The following is a 19247-nucleotide window of genomic DNA, read 5'->3' as shown; positions in this document are numbered from 1 at the left end:
TATCTCAGATCCTCTCTTTCTCTTAACTCATCACTCCTAGCAAAGTATTTGCATTCCTCTTCTATCCTCCTTCCCGTTCTTGATTTCTCTGCCTTGGTATAGCTACCCCACCTGGACCACTGGATCACAGGGACTGAGAATAGGAGAGATGTTTCCTTAGAGAAGGCAGGCAAACCAAGCTCCTGGGTCTACTATGCCTACAAAGAAGCCATGCACACCTAGTTGGCCTTAAGAGAAAGCTATCTCAACTTCCACCCACACCACTGTTTTCCAGGTGATTGTTCAGCGGACTCTGGCTGCCAAGAACCTGTCCCATGCCAAAGGAGGCTCTCTGATGGCCGCATACCTGAAGGTCCTGCCCCTTTTCATCATGGTGTTCCCTGGTATGGTCAGCCGTGTCCTCTTTCCAGGTAAGAAGACAGTTGGGAGGAGAAGTTGTCTGTGAGTCTCAGACCCTGTGAAGTGTTCTGAACATATTACTGACTGCCCCTCAAGAATGCAGCTGGAGACCCTTCCTGGTGATTCAGCTGAGGTGTCTCCATCCCGGCAACTACTGACTCAGTGCTGTTTCCCAACATTGGCTCAATGGGAACGTCCTATTAATGTCCAAGGCCAAATCAAATGGAGACCTATCTGGGGCCTCGCCTCAACTATATATTTTTTGAAACAACAAACTAGCCTAAAATCTCATGGCTCCAGATGTCAGCTCCCTGGCTCCCCTCACACTTCAGTGTTTGAACCCAGTGGTTTGGCAACTTCGGCCCAATAGAACCCTTTGGGGGTTCCTTTTCTTAACAAAATCAGGGATATCAAAACCTCTAGAGTATTTGTCTTAGCTTTTTTTTTTTTTTTTTAAACTTGGTAGAGGGATGAGGTTTGCAGCATGGGGATTAAACAGGACTAGGGGTGGGGGATGTTATTGGGAGTCGCTGTGATGTCAGGAACTGGTGATCTGTGTGGAAGAAAGCTCCTTTCTGCCTCATTAAGCTTAACCCTGTATTGACCAAAGCTGTTATTAACTCAAACGGGCAGAAATCTCCCTCCCCTATGCCTTATCTTACATGATGTTGCAGAGGTAAAGAAAGGGTAGGATGAAATGGTTAGTCCAGAAGGTTTGTCAAAATAGTTTAGAACTATGAATTAGGTGGAAGGACTTGGGGAAGAGGAAGGATGGGGAGCCGTCCGTGGCGCCAGATGCTGGGATTGTGCTTCTCCAGCCCTGATGGATGACGAACCCAGAGCCATTGGTCCTCTTTCCGGGGAAGCGGCACAAGGCTTGAAAGATCCCAGATGAGGATAAGAACTGGGATCTTGGTTTTATGGTGACTTGATGGAAAACATACAGCTAAGGGGCAAGGCGACATATGAACAAAGAAAGTGGCTTAAAGCAACCAACATTCATTGTGCTACGGGCCAGTCCCTGTGTGAGGACCCTTGCAGTGGAGTGTGGCGGTTGTGAATCTGAACACGGATCCGAAGTGCCGTGCCTGAATCGTGGCTCTGCCACTTCCTGGCTCCTGTGACCTTGAATAAATCGCTTAATTTCTGTTAAGTGCTTCTGTTTCCTCACTTGTAAAATGGGGATAATATTTCCTAAGGCTTAAAACAGTTCCTGGCACGTGGTAAACACTATAGAAGTGTTCACTTTTATTATTCTATACATTTTTTTTTTTTTTTTGTGGTACGCGGCCTTCTCACTGTTGTGGCCTCTCCCGTTGCGGAGCACAGGCTCCAGACGCACAGGTTCAGCGGCCATGGCTCACGGGCCCAGCCGCTCCGCGGCATGTGGGATCCTCCCGGACCGGGGCACGAACCCATGTCCCCTGTATCGGCAGGCGGACTCTCAACCACTGCGCCACCAGGGAAGCCCTCTATACATGTTTTATCTCATTGATTCCTCAAAAGGACCTTATGAGATAGGTACTATTGTTATTTTCATTTATAGATAAAGAAATCAGGGAATTCCCTGGCAGTGCAGTGGTTAGGACTCCACACTTCCACTGCCGAGGGTGTGGGTTCAGTCTCTGGTCGGGGAACTAAGATCCAGCAATCCGCGTGGCCAAAAGAAAGGAAGAAATTAAAGCTCAGAGAAATTAATTGATTCACTCATTTATTATTCTTCCATGGATTCAACAAATATTTTGAAAGCCAATTATGTGCCAGGACTTTTTCTAGAAGAGCCTGGGGATCCATAAGGGAACAAGACATACAGTATCCCTGCTGTTGCGGAGGGATTACGCTTTAGTGGTGAAGGAGGCAAAAAATACGTAAGTGAGCTATTCATTGATTGTGCTAAGTGCTGTGAGGAAAATGCATAGGGAAACATCACAGGGAACGCTGGGCAGGGGCTCCTATGACAGGGTTTCCAGGGAAGGCCTCTGTGAAGAGGCAACAGTTTATTCATGTGGATGGTTTGAAAATATAATTTAGAGCGGAGCCAACCAGATGAATGATGGATTGGATGAAGCTGTTAAGGAAAAAAGAGGACTCTAGATCACTCCTAGGTTAGGGGACTTGCTGGAAGTTACTTGGCTAGTGCTGGGTAAGCCAAGATTTAAATCCAGGGGCATCTGCCTCCAAAACCTGACTCTTTTTTTTTTTTTTTTTTTTTTTGCGGTACGCGGGCCTCTCACTGCTGTGGCCTCTCCCGTTGTGGAGCACAGGCTCCGGACGCACAGGCTCAGCGGCCATGGCTCACGGGCCCAGCCGCTCCGCGGCATGTGGGATCTTCCCGGACTGGGGCACGAACCCGTGTCCCCTGCATCGGCAGGCGGACTCTCAACCACTGCGCCACCAGGGAAGCCCAAAACCTGACTCTTAATCATGCTACTGTCTCTCTCAGGAAATCACATCAAGCTCTGGATCAGTATCAGGATGATCAATAACAAGACCCTGACCCTCACTCTTAGCAGTCAGCCAATCAATAATGGTTGTCAAGCGAAACATAATGCCACATTCCATGCCCCTAGGGAGTTTATAATGTAACAGATGAATCTGGTACTCGTGAAAAAGTAAGAGAAAATTGATATCAAAACACTCTAGCATTTGGTACTAGCAATAGTGCGAAAGGAATTTAAGAGAGTGAGGTAGGGTGGAGATGGTGAGCGGGGTGTGGTGTATTTGAAGGTCTTGACTAAAGCTTCTCAAAGTGTGGTTCCTAGTCCAGCAGCATCAGGGTTGCCTTGGAACTTGTTAAAAATGCAAACTTTCAGGTCCCATCCAAGACCTTTTGAATCCAAATCTTTGGGGGTGGTGCCCGGCAGAAGATTGAGAAGCCCTGGTCTAAAGGGCCAGGTGCCAGGTCAAGCCACTGTTCCTACCCATTTCCACTCTTCTCTCCATCTCAGCTCCATCAGCAACCTGCTGAATCTTCAAATGGGTCCAGCACTGCCTAAAAGGATGCTCTGATCCTGAGCTCTCTTGAACCTGGACAACAGCCTCTTCCACTTAGTCCATCCAAGAAATAGTGTCCACCTATAAAGGAACTCTAGTGGAAGCCAAGAAAGAAACAAAACAACCCTCAAAACCATGAAACACAGGAGTCTAGAAATGTTCCTGTTTACAAAGCCAATCATCTCCACCTGAGCTTTGGAATAAGCTAAGGTTTTGAATCCTATCCACGATACTAGCTTTATGATTTGGGGATGTTATTAGTTTCTATGGGCCTCAGTTTACTTGTCTCTGAAATGGGTATAATAGCAATATCTTCCCCATGGAGTTGTGAAGATTACATGAGAAGGTGTATGTACAGTGTTTATTTGCGGCATCCGAGTCATAATGAACTTCCATGAATGTTGTCATTTGGAAGAAGGAGGTTTCGTGCTGTGTTTGGATTGGACTCTGCTAGAGCCATCCTTTATTTCAAGCATCATAGGATCTGACAAGGGAATCCACTCCATATATGAGATGGTTGATTAATTCACCCAAGACAGGTGAGCTGATATTAGTGAATGGTGGGTTAACAATCACAAGACTGTTGGTTTCATTTATAACTTAGCTGAGCCAACTAGTTTCCCTGTGATGAACATATTCTTTAGCCTGAACGAACAAACACAATTTTCTGCCCTAAACATGCTTTATAAACTTTGTGTCTGTCACATGTTTCGTGGTTGAAGGTTGCATTCCTAGAAGGTTAAACGAAAACTAGGTCATTAAATGAATTATTTCAGGGGGAGTCTTGGTGTCCCTTGAAGAGAGGAACTTTTGGACAACAGGAGTCCAAACCCACAAGATTTGAACATAAACAAGATCTTTGCCCCGCTTGGGAGGCTCCATACCATGTTCTGGCCACAGGAATATAACTATTTTCTAATCTTCTCCTAAACTTCCGCAGACAAGTCATAAACAAGCCAAGAACTTTGACCTCTCAAAAGCATTTTTCTCAACGAGGTTGTTTCTTCTCAATACTTCCTGTCAAATATCATTTTTCGTCTGCGGTCTTAATTTTGTCTAAGACTGAATCAGAGTTTTGGAGGCATCTACTTTTATTCCATAGCAATTGTTACTTGTATTATGAATTGTGGCCACAGCACCCATTTCCTCTCCCATTGGTGGATGTAAGTGGAGGGAAGGGTCCCAGCTTTGACAAGACATAACAGTGAGTGGAGAAGCTTTACAAAGACCAGATAGTCCTTGGGCTTCCTAATGGATGAAGGGGCCTGGGGTGATTTCCATTTCTTAGTATTATGCTATCTTAAAAAAGCAAATGAGGGCTTCCTTGGTGGCACAGTGGTTGAGAGTCTGCCTGCCGATGCAGGGGATGCGGGTTTGTGCCCCGGTCCGGAAGGATCCCACATGTCGCGAAGCGGCTGGGCCCGTGAGCCATGGCCGCTGAGCCTGTGCGTCCGGAGCCTGTGCTCCACAACGGGAGAGGCCACAACAGTGAGAGGCCCACGTATCGCCAAAAAAAAAAAAAAAAAAAAAAAAAAAAGGAAAGAAAAACAAGCAAATGAAGGATCGGGAATTCCCTGGTGGTCCAGTGGTTAAGACTCCACGCTTCCACTGCAGGGATCCCAGGCTCGATCCCTGCTTGGGGAACTAAGATCCCACAAGCCACATGGCATGACAAAACAAAAAACAAAAAAACAGAATCAATAATATTAGGGGAGGGATAAATTAGGGATTTGAGGTTAACACACGCTACTATATATAAAATAAAAAACAAGGACCTACTATATAGCACAGGGAACTATATTCTTTTTATATATTCTTTTAATATATGAATCACTTTGCTGTACACCTGAAACATTGTAAACTTCTATACTATACAACTATACATCAATAAAAAATTTTTTTAAATTAAAAACCCCCCAAAATATTAGATTTTAAAGTTATGATGCACTTTAAATATTTACATTTATTAAATTAACAGTTTTAACACACATAAAAATATAAAGACTAGACATACCACCTCATCTGGAGATACTGTCAAACATCTCTATTTGAGGCCACTTGTGAATTTGAGGCCTCAGCTACATGATCATCATGATGTTGATACTGCATCAGAACCGGGGAGGAGGTGGGTGTGGGCAGTGAGGGGCTCCAAGCCCACCCCTAAACTGAGGCTCGAGGTCGTTCCAACTTGCCATAGAAGGTGGGATGGAAGGCAGTGTTACTCATCAGAATGAGGAAGGACAGAAGCCTTTGGATTGAGCAGAGGGAGGGTCTAGGAGTTATTTATGGGACTTATTCCTAGGTGCAGCTGGCCAAAGAGACTCGAGGATTTATAAGTGGTCCAGCGGGGGTAAGTGGTGTTGTGTTGACATTGAGCTGGTGGTGAGGAGTGTGGCTCAGCTCAGATACGAGGAAGACAGAAAGTAACAAGAAAGCTATCATTCAAACACACGTGCCAGACCACTGAAACAACCTACATTCTCTTGGCCTTCCTCCTCTGAAAGATTGGATTGGATTGAGAGACCTGTTCTGTCTCCGACATGACCTTGCTGGGTGATTATAACCAGGTCCCTTCCCCTCTGTAAAGATTACACTAATAATGAGATAGCTAGTCTCTCCCCAAGAAAAATGTATCAAGTCTCTATTCTGCGCCACACACTCGTATAATTTTTAAATCTCTTCTTCTGTCTTCCGAGCAGGAGGTCTATGCTTCTAAGCTTGGCATGTGTTCATCACGATAGAGATGAAGAAGTAGAGGTGCCAGGAAGTCTGGGTGGATTACACTAGAAAATCAAAATGCTGTTCAGGAGAGAAAAGGATTGATACAGAAATGGAGAGAGAGGAGGAGAGAGAAATTCAGAGCCTGGTTGGGTTCTTATGAGTCTAAAATGAGGAACAGCTGTTGAACTAAGTATACTGTTGAGAAGGAGATGGGGAAAAGAGGAACTTTTAAAATATTTGCCATGTGTCAAGGGATGGCATTCTCCTTTGCACTTCCGATGAACTTAGGTAAAGATGTAAATTGCTCGTGTCCTTTTGGGGGGCTTAGGGAGCCTGGTGTAGGGCACAGTGCTGAGACTGGCCGTGAGGTGTCTCAGCTTTTTTGGGGGTTCCAATAGTACAGCTGAAATGTATTCAGCACTTCCTGTGTCCCAGACTCTGTGCTGAGTGTGTAATGTATATCATTTCATTTAATCCTCACTATAATCTTAGGAAGTAGAGTTCTGTTACTGTCCCAGTTTTGCAGATACGGCAACTGAGGTCCAGAACGGTTAAGTAACAAGGCCATGGATTATCGAGTCTAGGCTCCTTTTTATTTCATTGGACTGTACGCTTATATACAGTAGCCCTGTCTCCTGGTGCTGGCCTGTGCCAGGCCGTGTTTGGGCCAGGCCTGGGCCTCTGAGGGTCCGTCTGCTTAGCTCTGGGCCTGTTTCCTCCATAGACCAAGTGGCTTGTGCAGACCCAGAAATCTGCCAGAAGGTCTGTAGCAACCCCGCTGGCTGCTCTGACATCGCATATCCCAAACTTGTGCTGGAACTCTTGCCTACAGGTAATGGTCCCTTCACCCCTCAGTTGAGTCCCCCCGGGGCACCCAGAAAGGAGGACATTGGCTGGGCTCTAATCTGAGGAGGGGGACAAGATGGGAGGGCTGTGAGAAAGAATGGGCTCTGGGCTGAGGAACTAAGCCCCCAAATAAAGCTCCAGCCCTGGCTACGCAGGGGGCTCTGACCCACCCACCCCTCCGAGTCCCTCCTGTTGGCTCCCACCCCTGAGTTCCGCCTCCTCCGAGTTGAACCTCTCGGGACCAGCTGGCTCTGGGCCTGGGAAATGGGGTCAGCGGTGATGGCAGAAAAAGCCTGAGGCCCAAAGACCTCCCTTCTGCCCCCAGGGCTCCGCGGGCTCATGATGGCTGTGATGGTGGCGGCGCTCATGTCCTCCCTCACCTCCATCTTTAACAGTGCCAGCACCATCTTCACCATGGACCTCTGGAATCATCTCCGGCCTCGGGCATCTGAGAAGGAGCTCATGATTGTGGGCAGGTAAAGTCTTACTGGGTTGGCGCCAGGCAGGGGTGTGAAAAGTCCAGATAACCCAGGGAGGAGAAAGCTGAGCCACCCAGAGGGAAAGTCCAGCCTTCGACTTCTCCAGGCTGTCTCAGCCTCCTCTGATGGCAAAGGTGAAGTACATCAGGGCTCTGTGGATGAGTAAGGCGTTCATTCATTCAAGAGCTATTCAGTCTGCACCTACTACGTGCCAGGTGCCGGGCATGTAGCAGTGAAAAGAAAAGACTCAGTTTTGCCTTTGTGGAGCTAGAAGAAGAAAAGGATAAGTAAACAGGTAGTTATAACCACAGTGGATGTTATGATGGAGGAGCCAGGAGACCTAGGGAGTCAGAGGAAAAGTCTCCAACTTGGACTGGGACCTGAGGGGTGAATAGGAGTTAGCCAGGTAAAAGGGAGAAGGGTGTTCTGGGGGTTGGGGGCAAGGTTTCTCTAACAAGTCTTGTGCAAAGTCCTGATATCTAATGGGGGGAATGAAAATGACCGAAGTGAGTGGCATGTACATTTTATGTAAAATATATGCTAATAAGCATCTTGGAACTCTGCCCCTCAAGAAGGTGTACCTAAGGGCTGTCTCAGCCTTGGGTTAGGGAGAGGTATGACATCAAAAGCATAATCCATTAAAAAAAAAAAAAGAAAGAAAAAGAGGGCTTCCCTGGTGGTGCAGTGGTTGAGAGTCCGCCTGCCGATGCAGGGGACACGGGTTTGTGCCCCAGTCCGGGAAGATCCCACATGCCGTGGAGTGGCTGGGCCCGTGAGCCATGGCCGCTGAGCCTGCGCGTCCGGAGCCTGTGCTCCGCAACGGGAGAGGCCCCAACAGTGAGAAGCCCGCGTACCGCAAAAAAAAAAAAAAGAAAGAAAAAGAAATTAGACTTCATCAAAACCCAAAACTTTTTTGCTTCAAAAGACACCATTAAGGGCTTCCCTGGTGGCGCAGTGGTTGAGAGTCCGCCTGCCGATGCAGGGGACACGGGTTTGTGCCCCAGTCCGGGAAGATCCCACATGCCGTGGAGTGGCTGGGCCCGTGAGCCATGGCCGCTGAGCCTGCGCGTCCGGAGCCTGTGCTCCGCAACGGGAGAGGCCACAACAGTGAGAGGCCCGCATACCGCAAAAAAAAAAAAAAAAAAGACACCATTAAGAAGATGAGACGACAAGCCACAGATTGGGAGAAAATATTTGCAAGCCATATATCTGACAAGAAACTTGTCATCTAGAATAATCTAAAAAGCGAGACTGTAGTCTAGAAAGTTCCTGCAGGATACCACTACACACCCACTAGAGTGGCTATAATCAAAAAGGCACACAGGAAGGCAGAGAAGTTGGAACTCTTATGCATTGCATGTGGGGATGTAAAATGGTTCAACTGTTCAAAAGCAGTTTGGTATTTTCTTAAAAAGCTAAGTATAAACTTACCATGTGACCCAGCAATTGCATCCCTAGAAATAAAACCATCTGGCTGTACAAAGACTTGTATACAAATGTTCATAGCAGCATTTTTTACAATAGCCAAAAAGTAGAAACAATCCAAATGTCCACTGATGGGTGAAGGATAAACAATAGTACACAATGGCATATCCACTCAATGGAATATTTTTCAACAATTAAAAGGAATGAAATACTGATACATGATATGTGATGAACCTCATGCTAAGACATGCTAAGTGAAAGAAGCCAACTGCAAAAGACCACATATTGTATGATACCATTTACTTGAAACGTCCAGAAAAGGCAAACCTATAGAGACAGAAGTAGATAAGTGCTTATTTAGGGTGGGGACAAGAATAAGTTGTAAATGGGCATGGGGGGACTTTTCGGAGTGATGGAAGTTCTAAAACTTGATTGTGGTGTTGGTTGCACCACTCTATAAATTTAGTAAAAGTTACTGGATTGCACACTTATAATGGGTGAATCTTATGGCATATAAATTCTACCTCTGAAAAGCTATACAAAAGAGAGAGGGCTTCCCTGGTGGCGCAGTGGTTGAGAGTTCGCCTGCCGATGCAGGGGACGCGGGTTCGTGCCCCGGTCCGGGAAGATCCCACATGCCGCGGAGCGGCTGGGCCCGTGAGCCATGGCCGCTGAGCCTGCGCGTCCGGAGCCTGTGCTCCGCAATGGGAGAGGCCACAGCAGTGAGAGGCCTGCGTACCGCAAAAAAAAAAAAAAAGAGAGAGAGAGAGAGACAAGTGTTCAGGGGAGATAAAACACTAATGGGGGGGGTCTCTCTCCATCTGGCACCAGGGTGTTTGTGTTGCTGCTGGTATTGGTCTCCATCCTCTGGATCCCTGTGGTCCAGGCCAGCCAGGGCGGCCAACTCTTCATCTACATCCAGTCCATCAGCTCCTACCTGCAGCCTCCCGTGGCTGTGGTCTTCATCATGGGATGTTTCTGGAAGCGGACCAACGAAAAGGTAGCTCTGGATCAGCCCTTCAGCCCATCGGATGGGAGAGAAGGGGACTGGAGAGGGACATGAGGATGTCAGGTGTCATTAGGGAGGATGAGTTCTGTGCAGGAAGATACAGGGCGGGTGTTAGCTGGCTTTTGAAAAAAAGCAATGAGGGTTCTATTTTGATGCATCTTGTCCTTAAACAGGGAAGCTGAATTAACAGGGAATTATATGTAATTGGTTAATTCTATGTAAAAGATAAACAGATAAGTATCTCCAGCCCTTTTCGAATCACTGACCCCTGCTGTGACCGTCACTAGAAAGCCACGCTCTTGAGGAGGCTTGCTGAGGTTTCCGGAGGCCTGTGCTGGCCGCCCCACAGCCCTGCCCGTGTCTAAGACGGCCTTGCTCCGATTCACAGGGTGCCTTCTTCGGTCTCATCTTGGGCCTTCTCCTAGGCTTGGTTCGGCTGGTCCTGGACTTCATTTACGTGCAGCCTCGGTGTGACCAGCCAGATAAGCGGCCAGCTGTGGTAAAGGATGTCCACTACCTCTACTTCTCCATGATTCTGTCTTCCGTCACCCTGATCACTGTGTCCGTCGTAAGCTGGTTCACAGAGCTGCCCTCCAAGGAGATGGTACTTTTGGGTTTGACACTGTATCCATTGAGACCCTTCACTGCTAGTGACAGAAAACCCAATTGACTTCAGTAAAGAGGACTGATTGTTCAAAAAGCTGAAAAGTCCAGGGCTGGGTCTTGGGAAGAACTTGATTTCAGGACACTGAAAAGACCATCAGAATTCATCTCTCACCTCTCCTTCTGTTCTCAGGCCCTTTGTGGGCCCAGCAGCTTTTAGGGATACATCCTCTCTTATTCTCATTAAGCAAAAGCATAAGCATTTTTGTCCCAGCATTTCCAGTGAAGTTCCTGATGCCCGTTGATGGAGTCAGCTCAAGACCCATGATCACCCATGAACCAACTTAGTCCCTGTGGCCAGAGAAATGGATGAGCTGCATGCTGATCACTGGGTTCCCCCCACACCCACGGGCTAGGGTTAAGCTCTGGGGACTAGAATGAGGAAGGGTGAGATCCCCCCTGGAGAATTAGGGCCGTCAAAGAAAGATGGGGGACTGAGTGGGGGAAATGTCCACTGATTCTGAAGAGTGCTGGGAGCTGAAGCTTGTTGGAGGGTGGAGTGAGAGGGCAAGACTGGGAGAGACTCAGGTGTGAAGGCTGAGCTTGGGGTTGGAAGGCGGTGGGAGAAAGGGATGAAAGTCACCGCTCCACCCCCATCTCACAGTTCATCTCTGCTCCGTAGGTCAGTCGCTTGACCTGGTTTACTCGCCATGACCCCATGGTCCAGAAGGAACAGGTGCCACCAGCAACTCCCCCGCCTCTTGCCCTCTCTCAGAACAGGACACCAGAGGCCAGCAGAACCAACGTCCAGTTCGAGATTGTTCAAGAAAACATGCCCAAAAACCACAGCTGTGAGTTGCCTTCCTCTTCAGTTACAGTAGGAACCTCAAGAAGCATCATATAATTAAGGGGAAATTTTTCTACCAAATCACAAGCCAGAAAATGGGCACACTTAGAATTTTAGCATCGCCTGACTCCCAGGGTCTGGTCCTCCCTCAGTCTCTGGCCACTGGAAGGGTTAGTAACTTTCAACAGATGCCTCAGGTGGAAAATTAGAGCCAGTGTTTGTTGAGTGCCTACTAAAACATGGTTCATTTGATCCTCACAAAACCCCATGTGGTAGGCTAGGGTACTGCTGGCATTCTCTAAATTACTGGTTTTAGACTGGCAGCTTGCAGGCATATTTTGCTTCAGCTCACCTACTCTTTTAATAAAATGTGAGTTAACATTTAAAAATTGTGAGCTTTCACATAAAATTCCAGATTTCCATCTTCTCTTGAAAAACTGGAATATCTGGCAACATGGAGCCCATATGTCTGCATGGCAAAAGTTGTCTGGAGCTGCAAAGCAGCTGCTCCTTAGACCTGGATATACAGTTAGCCAGGGTCCCCACCAGTCCCTACTGTCTGCATGACCCAAGGCTGTGGTTGTCATTAATCATCATACATGGCTTTAAAAAAAATAATAATTGTGGATATGAACCCATGTCATCCTACCGTGGGAAACTCAAGGATAGATCCAGAAGGCTGTGTGTTTCAAGAAAGATGAGAGAGAGAATCTTTCTTGGTAGAGGTGACGTGTTTAATAAGAAAATCTGCTCCCCTGACTCCCACACGTCACCCGCCTGGCTCCACCCGCAGCTGATTTTGCAGACCCAGCTCTGAATGGGGATAGAGAGTTCCCTGCAAGAGTGCACATCTCTCTTCAGCCTCCTGGCAGGCGATGCAATACAGGGAGGAAGTCAGATAGAACAGGTCCTAAACCCACCTTTGCCTCTGCTAACCAGCTGTGTGCTTTGCTCAAGTTAGGCTGAGTCTCTATCTTTTCATCTGAAATTCTGCACCTGAAGATGGTGAAAAGTCTCAAAATACCAATCTTCTAGAACTAAAGAGTCTTCCAGAATCAAAGTCTTAATGAATACCTTCCAGAAAAGGAACATAAAGTATTTATCACAGTGCATGGGGCACACCCGGTCTCTCTTCTCTCTTGCCTGGGAGACACAGCCCATCCTTATGACCCTTATTTGCTGGGTTCTTTTTAGGTGACATGACCAAAAAGCAGTCCAAAGTGGTGAAAGCCATCTTGTGGCTCTGTGGGGTGGAGAACAAGGGCAAGGAGGAGATGCCGAGCAGAACAGACCCTGTCATAGTTTCCCTGGATGAAAACCCCTTGGTGAAAACCCTTCTGGACGTCAACCTCATCATCTGCGTCAGCTGTGCCATCTTTCTCTGGGGCTACTTTGCTTAACATGGGGGTGAACCCAGGGGTCCAAGCTCTCAGTCTGCTATCAATGCCCCAATTTTTTAATGAAGGAAAAAAATAATAAAGCTTTGTTTATTTACCACCAGGCTTCAAAGGTGTTTATGGGCCCCTTTAACATGACATTTAGTTAGCCCTGTTCTTCTTAAAAGGGAATGCAGGCTAGAAGCTGGAAAAAGAGAGGCATAAAGGCTTGTTTGTCTCAAAAGGCCAGTTATTCACTCTTCCTGTCCATCATGTAACATCAATAGCCAAATTCAAAGGGTTGGACAAGCAAAGAGATGCCGAGCCCCCGGGTAGCCACATCCCCTGGGCTGACTGTTAGCACTTGAACTCTCTCCAGCTCACCTTCCAAGCACAGAGAATAGGACCTGCATTCTGTCTCCTGCCTTTCACTGTTGCTGGCTTTGGGTGAAGGAATAGTTGGTGCCCAAAGGCTTTCTCATTGTGAAACTTGCCCCTCACTGTGATGTCTGGGAAATAGACCTGAGTTGGTGCCCTGGAATCTTGTGCTATAAAAAAATCAGGGAATTGTGTGCACGTCCCAAGTTCTGCCTTAGCCTGGGTTTCTTTGCTTGATTCTCCACAATGATGCTTCCCCAAAACAAGTAGCCAGGATGGGCAACTCCACAATAAATCGTTACTGGACGAGGGGTAATAGGGCTTTTGACCTGAAGAACAGCCGCCCCTGTTCTGTGGAGAGTCAGGCATCCTAATTACTCTATTCTGGGCCCCAATGGGGTCTGATGGGATGACCTGTAGGGGCTGTGTGTGCCACATGCACAGCTAAGAGCAGGGGCAGCTAACAGAGTTAGCCCTGAGACCAACTCTGGGGCGGCCCAGGGCCATGAGATAGTACCCTAGTCCTGGGGTTAAGGGGGCTGGGGGGTGGGACGGGCTAGAACCACTCACTGGCTTAGCAACTGGAGAATGAGTAGTTTCTCAAGGAAGCCCAGTTTCCAAGGAGCATGGACAGGAAGCCCTGGGGCTGAGGAGTCATTGGTTCATCCAGTCACTCATGACATCTTCTGAGTTCCTACTTGATGCCCTCAACACCTGGACCAGCCTTGTCCAAAGGTAAAGGCATTAGCTCGACACCTATCCTAGTCAGAGGCCTGGCTTTTCCACATGGATCCAGATGACAGCTGTGGGTTGGACAAAGGCCCCTTGGCCCTCCCAGGAAAGGGCCTCTATGGAGAGCTGTTTGCTAATGTGGCTGCTATCCAGACCCTGTAACTGGCTCCGCAAGAGGCTGAGCTTCTGTCTGGGGTAAGTGGGCTCAAGGGGAGGCTGAGTGACCCTCTCAAGGGCCAAAGGAGGGGAGTGGGAGGCCCAGAAGGCTTCCCCAAATTGCCCCTCAGCCAAACCTCCCCCACTAGCCCCCTGCCATGCTGAGACCTCTGCTGCCGCAGGCTGGGGTCAGAAGTGCGTTTTGGTGGGAGTTGTCACTGTGGTAGCTTAGGCCACTGCCATCTCTCCCCTGGATCGCTGCCACCAGTGTCCCGACTGACCTTTCTGCCTCTAATCTTGCACATTCTCCAGCTCCAGGCAGAGAGCAAATCTGATCAAGCCACTCCTCTGCTTGCTTCCAGGATCAAGTCCACACACCTGGATGGGAATTTCCAGACCCCTGACAGCCGGGCCTCTTTTCAGCTTCGACTCTGATTGCTCTCCCTTCACAGTCTAGGGTCAGACCACACTCATGCTGTCCCACCTGTGGGCCTAACACAGTGGCTGACACCCAGTGGGCCCCATAAATATCCAGTAAGTAGGTCTTTGCTTCTGCTCTTCCCTCTGCCTAAACGATCCCCCCTTCCTCTCCTGGCTACCTCTTATTCTAGTCACTGCTTAAACATCACTTCTTCCAGGAAGACTTCCTCGGTCATCCCACACCCACTGTGACATGCATCTTCAAAGCAGGTATCACACTTTATTATTGATTGCTTAAGCATCTTCCCAACTAGAGAGAAAGTTCCACGAGGGCAGAAGGCATGGCTTACACTGATGCCTAGCACAGCCTGGTGAATGGATGACCTCCAGAACACAGATGTCTGGCTCCTTGTCTCATATCCTCCAGCCACACCCCCTCCCTGGCCTGGCTGCCCACCCCTGCCCAGGAACACCCACTATTCCTGTATCAAGTCAGTCCTTGAGGTCTGAGCTCGTGGAGGTAACTGAATGGCTGATCCATCACCCACCCATCCTGTGCCCTTTGGAAACTGTGCAACTTCCAAACCCTCTTGACCACAGACAATGGTCTCCAGGGCTGCCCATAGGACCCACTCTCACCTCTGGGAAAGGCCCACATCAGTCACCAGGTCACGCTGGCTCTGTCTCTGTAACCTTGTGTTCGTCGGCCCACTGCCTCTACCTTATCGGGGCCCCACTGGCTCCTCTCTCGGGGGTGTCCTGCTGCTAGTCTTGCCCCCGCTTCAGTCCATTTTCTGCATCGCAGCCACGAGGACCTAAAGTACAAATCCGACAGTCACTCCCCTCCTGTGTCTGCAGCTTCCCTTGATGACTCCAAACATGAGTTATAAGGATCTTCACACTCCAGCTCCTGCTTCCCTCACCAGCCTCACTCCCTGCCCGTTGCCTGCTTCCCCCTCTAATTCCATGCTGTCGCTCACCTCACAAGCCACTCCTAGCACCTGGAGGGCCCACCTCCCCCCTCCTTTCTCCACCAAGATGGGCCTTCCTCCCACATACTTCCACGGCTCCCCCACTCCACAGTCTCTATCTGTTTCCTGGGTATTTGTTTGCAAGTTTCCTGGGGGCCGAGGCCACATTTGTATGGTTCAGGTTGGTTCACCAGGGTCTAGGCCAGTATTCCCCTGGAGGAGACACACAGAATTATTTAGAAGCCATGGCTTCAATTCTAAGCATCCTTGTATGAAAGCAAGAATGCTGTTTCTACCATGAAATGATGTTAAAAAAAAATTTGGTCATCAAATATAATTTATTGATGTGTATGAAAACTGAATTCAATACAAATATAGAGGGTAAAAACAGAACCCTGATGAATTGCTTTGGTTCTTCCAAAAATATATTTGGCTCAAGTATACCCTGACGTGTCATTTGTAATGACATTTTGATGTGTGTGGCAGACAGACCCCAAGGTGACCCTCAGTGACCCCCACCTCCTGGTGTTCATGCCCTTGTATAATCCCCTCCCCTTGAGTGTGGACAGAACCTGCAACTGACTTCTAACCAATACAATACGGCAGAGGTGATGAGATGTCATCTGTAATTGTATCACAGCATGTAGACTCTGTCTTGCTAGCAAACTCACTCTAGGGGCTGTCCTTGCTGGCTTGCTGAAGTAGCAGCCTCCCCAGGGAAGCCCACGTGACCAGGGACTGCAGGCAGCCTCTAGGAGCTGAGGGCAACCCCTCAATGATGGCAAGAAGCCCTGGGCCTCAGACCTTGTGGCCCTACAAGCATAAGCACATGACTTCTGACAACATCCTGAGGGATCTTAGGAGTGGGTCCTTCCCCAGTTGGACCTGCAGATGAGACCCCAGCCCTGGCTGACCCTTGACTGCAGCCTTGTGAGACCCAGGAAGAGGACCCAGCTAAGCTGTGCCTGGACTCCTGACTCACAGAAACTATGAGATAATAAACGTGTTTGTGTGTGTGTGTGTGTGTGTGTGTGTGCGTGTTTGGCTGCAACACATGGCTTGTGGGATCTTAGTTCCCCGACCAGGGATTGAACCCGGGTCCTGGCAGCGAGAGCGCCGAGTCCTAACCACTGGGCCACCAGGGAATTTCCATGACCACTTTGTGCCTTTTGGTTGCACTGGAGCCAGTGGCTTCACTATGCCAGCAGATCTTTCTTTATCCTCAGCTCCATCACTACGATATTAGAAAAGTGGAAGCCATTGGCCTAGAAATATCTGTCAATGCGGTGCTGCCCAGTCTGGTGCAAGACCTCTAGACTATGAGGCACAGAGCCCACTTGAGACCCTGGAGTAAAGAGATGGTAGAGTGGCATCTGTGAGAAGAGGGTGAAGGCTCCAGAATATGGTTACACACCACCAGGCTCACGGTGCAGGTGGCAGAATGGTGGGAACAGACCACAGGTAGAGAACCTAGAAAGAGGATTTGTCTTGAGACTTTCAAGTAAGAGCACTTACGGGACTCACTGGGCTCAGAATAGCACTGGGAGTTGGAGCCCCAAGAGTGGGACAAGGGTCCCCAAGGGAACCAAGGCCATCAAGGAGGCCCAGGGATTCAGTCATTCCAATTGCATCTGAACGCTTGGGAATCCACAGGGTATGGCCCAGCACAATCATGGCAGCCAGGGGGATGCCCTGACCCCCTGCAGTCTCCGAAGTGCTGGATCAAGATCAGGCTAGATGGGTGTTGCTTGCAAGGGGTGTGTGGTGAGAGGCACATGTCCCTGACCCTGGCGTAGCTGTGGGTTGGAGAGCAGGAACAGAAGGCCTGAGTACACAGAACTGAAGTTTCCAAGAGAAACTGTTCTCTGGAGAAGAGAAGGAAGCAATCTAAAGGGGCAGATACCAGCATCTTCCTAGAGGCTAGCACCTTCCTGGATGGTCAGGGATGGCCACATGATTTTGGATTACAGACTTCTCGGGAAATCCCTGGCGGTCCAGTGGTTAGGACTCCACTTTCACTGAGGGGGGTCCCGGGTTCTAACCCTGGTCGGGGAACTAAGATCCCGCAAGCTGCGAGGCAAAAATAAATACATAAGTAAATTTAAAGAATTAGATTACAGAGCTGTCTACCTCTTTCCCGTGTGTAGTGCCAGGGCGAGGTGACAGCGACGTGGCGCCTCCCCCAGCAGGGGTGATCACATCTCTGCAGCACCTTGGAGGTGCTTCCGCCATGGTGCAATTACAGCTGAGCCGCCACGTCCCACACTATGACTCGCCCATCCAAGAAGATGGAGAGCAGTCACTGACACAGGTACAGGGGCAAGGAGGTTTCCTTTTTCTTTAGATCGGAGCTGTTGAGGCAGGGAGATTGCTACAAACAATAGGAGAGTGAAAATGGAACACTGTTCTTAAAATAATGAGGGTAGGGTTTGCTGTATTTCAGAATCATTTTGTTCATCACGGCCCTTCCGTGTCCCCAGGCACTAATGCCATCTCCTCGGCAAGCACTGCGTCCCAGCTCCCTCCTATGAGCTCAGGCATCCTGGAGGAAGCATCTCCAAGGTCTGCAGAGATGCCTGACTGTGGACAGCTGAGCTCCTTGAAGAAGGGGTCAACGCTTATGAGCAACATACATCGAGACCTTTGCTTTCTCTATACGGTTTGTTCTAGAGCTAAGGGCAGTGGGGAGGGGGAGCAGAGAAAAAGAACAGGGATGGGGACTTCCCTGGTGGCGCAGTGGTTAAGAATCCACCTGCCAATGCAGGGGACACGGGTTCGAGCCCTAGCCTGGGAAGATCCCACGTGCTGTGGAGCAACTAAGCCCGTGCGCCACAACTACTGAGCCTGCGCTCTAGAGCCCGCGAGCCACAGCTACTAAGCCTGCGTGCCACAACTACTGAAGCTCGCTCATCTAGAGCCCGTGCTCCGCAACAAAAGAAACCACCGCAATGAGAAGCCCGTGCACTGCAACGAAGAGTAGCCCCCGCTCGCCGCAACTAGAGAAAGACTGGGCAGAGCAACGAAGACCCAACACAGCCAAAAATAAATAAATAAATAAATTTATATATATAAAAAAAAAGAACAGGGATGGTGTATGAGGAAGGAAAAAGAGTGAGCCTTCAGCAAACACAAATTTAAGATACCGGGGAATATGGGTACATATTTTCAATGTAATTAATAAGTGCAGGGAGTACTTTGGGGCACAGGAAACTTTGAGTTAAGAGGAAAAAGCGATTGCCCTTTTCAAGTTAAACTTAAGTCAGTTCATAGGGGAAGGAGGTCCAGGGGCTTCTGAGCAAGGGCTGGGTCACGGATGCACCTGGTGAGCAGTTCTATCAGTGGAGCCGCTCAGGGCAGCCAACATGGCAGCATGTGTTCCAAAAGATGAGGCCAAATCTGGGCCACGGGGAGGGGCTATCGTCACAACAGCCATCCAGCCCATCGGCCTCGCTTTGCTCCCATTCCCCACCCACTCTTCCCAAGTATTTCAATCCTAGGAAGGAAGTGCCTTCCAGTCATTGGAAAAGGATATTCCCCTGGAACGTAATGGCTCTGACTCCTGCCCTAGGCCTGTGGGGCTGAGTACTGGGAGTTGGCCTCCAAGGGTCTAAGTGTCTCTAGACAAGACGAGTGTCTCCGGACAAGAAAGGGTGTCAGGACTGGTGAGAGCAAAGGAAGAGCCCAGCCCATGGAACATTCGCTAAGAGACAGCCAGTCTGGGCAGTCTCTGGGTCACCTGGTGGCTGGTCTCACTGTTGTGACTTTGCTCGCCACTCTTTCAAACTTCTACATTCACAAGTGGACCCCCAGATGTCCCATCCACAATTCTATGTAGTTAAGTGACAACATGCACACACACAATCCACAGCTTTGCCTCTAAGAATGATGAAG

The 19247-nt window shown here is 48.9% G+C and overlaps 1 protein-coding gene across 6 annotated transcripts in view; it reads left to right on the top strand.

The window, feature by feature from the left end:
• Positions 1-12723, top strand: part of SLC5A11 (solute carrier family 5 member 11) — a gene marked incomplete at both ends in the record, with an annotated part of 45494 nt that extends 32771 nt beyond the window's left edge. For all 6 annotated transcript variants that reach the window (XM_082645759.1, XM_082645758.1, XM_082645757.1 and 3 more), the window contains 7 exons: positions 275-410; positions 6839-6946; positions 7286-7436; positions 9696-9864; positions 10262-10477; positions 11159-11327; positions 12518-12723. In XM_082645759.1, the coding sequence (XP_082501885.1) occupies positions 275-410; positions 6839-6946; positions 7286-7436; positions 9696-9864; positions 10262-10477; positions 11159-11327; positions 12518-12723 (1155 nt within the window). The remainder of the gene's footprint in view (positions 1-274; positions 411-6838; positions 6947-7285; positions 7437-9695; positions 9865-10261; positions 10478-11158; positions 11328-12517) is intronic.
• Between the last annotated feature and the right edge of the window lie 6524 nt (positions 12724-19247).

The sequence above is a fragment of the Mesoplodon mirus genome, assembly GCF_964341445.2.
Source record: "Mesoplodon mirus genome assembly, chromosome: 15".
Lineage (NCBI taxonomy): Eukaryota > Metazoa > Chordata > Mammalia > Artiodactyla > Ziphiidae > Mesoplodon > Mesoplodon mirus.
The sequence above is the reverse complement of the archived record's forward strand: the minus strand, read 5'-3'. Positions and strand labels throughout refer to the sequence as shown.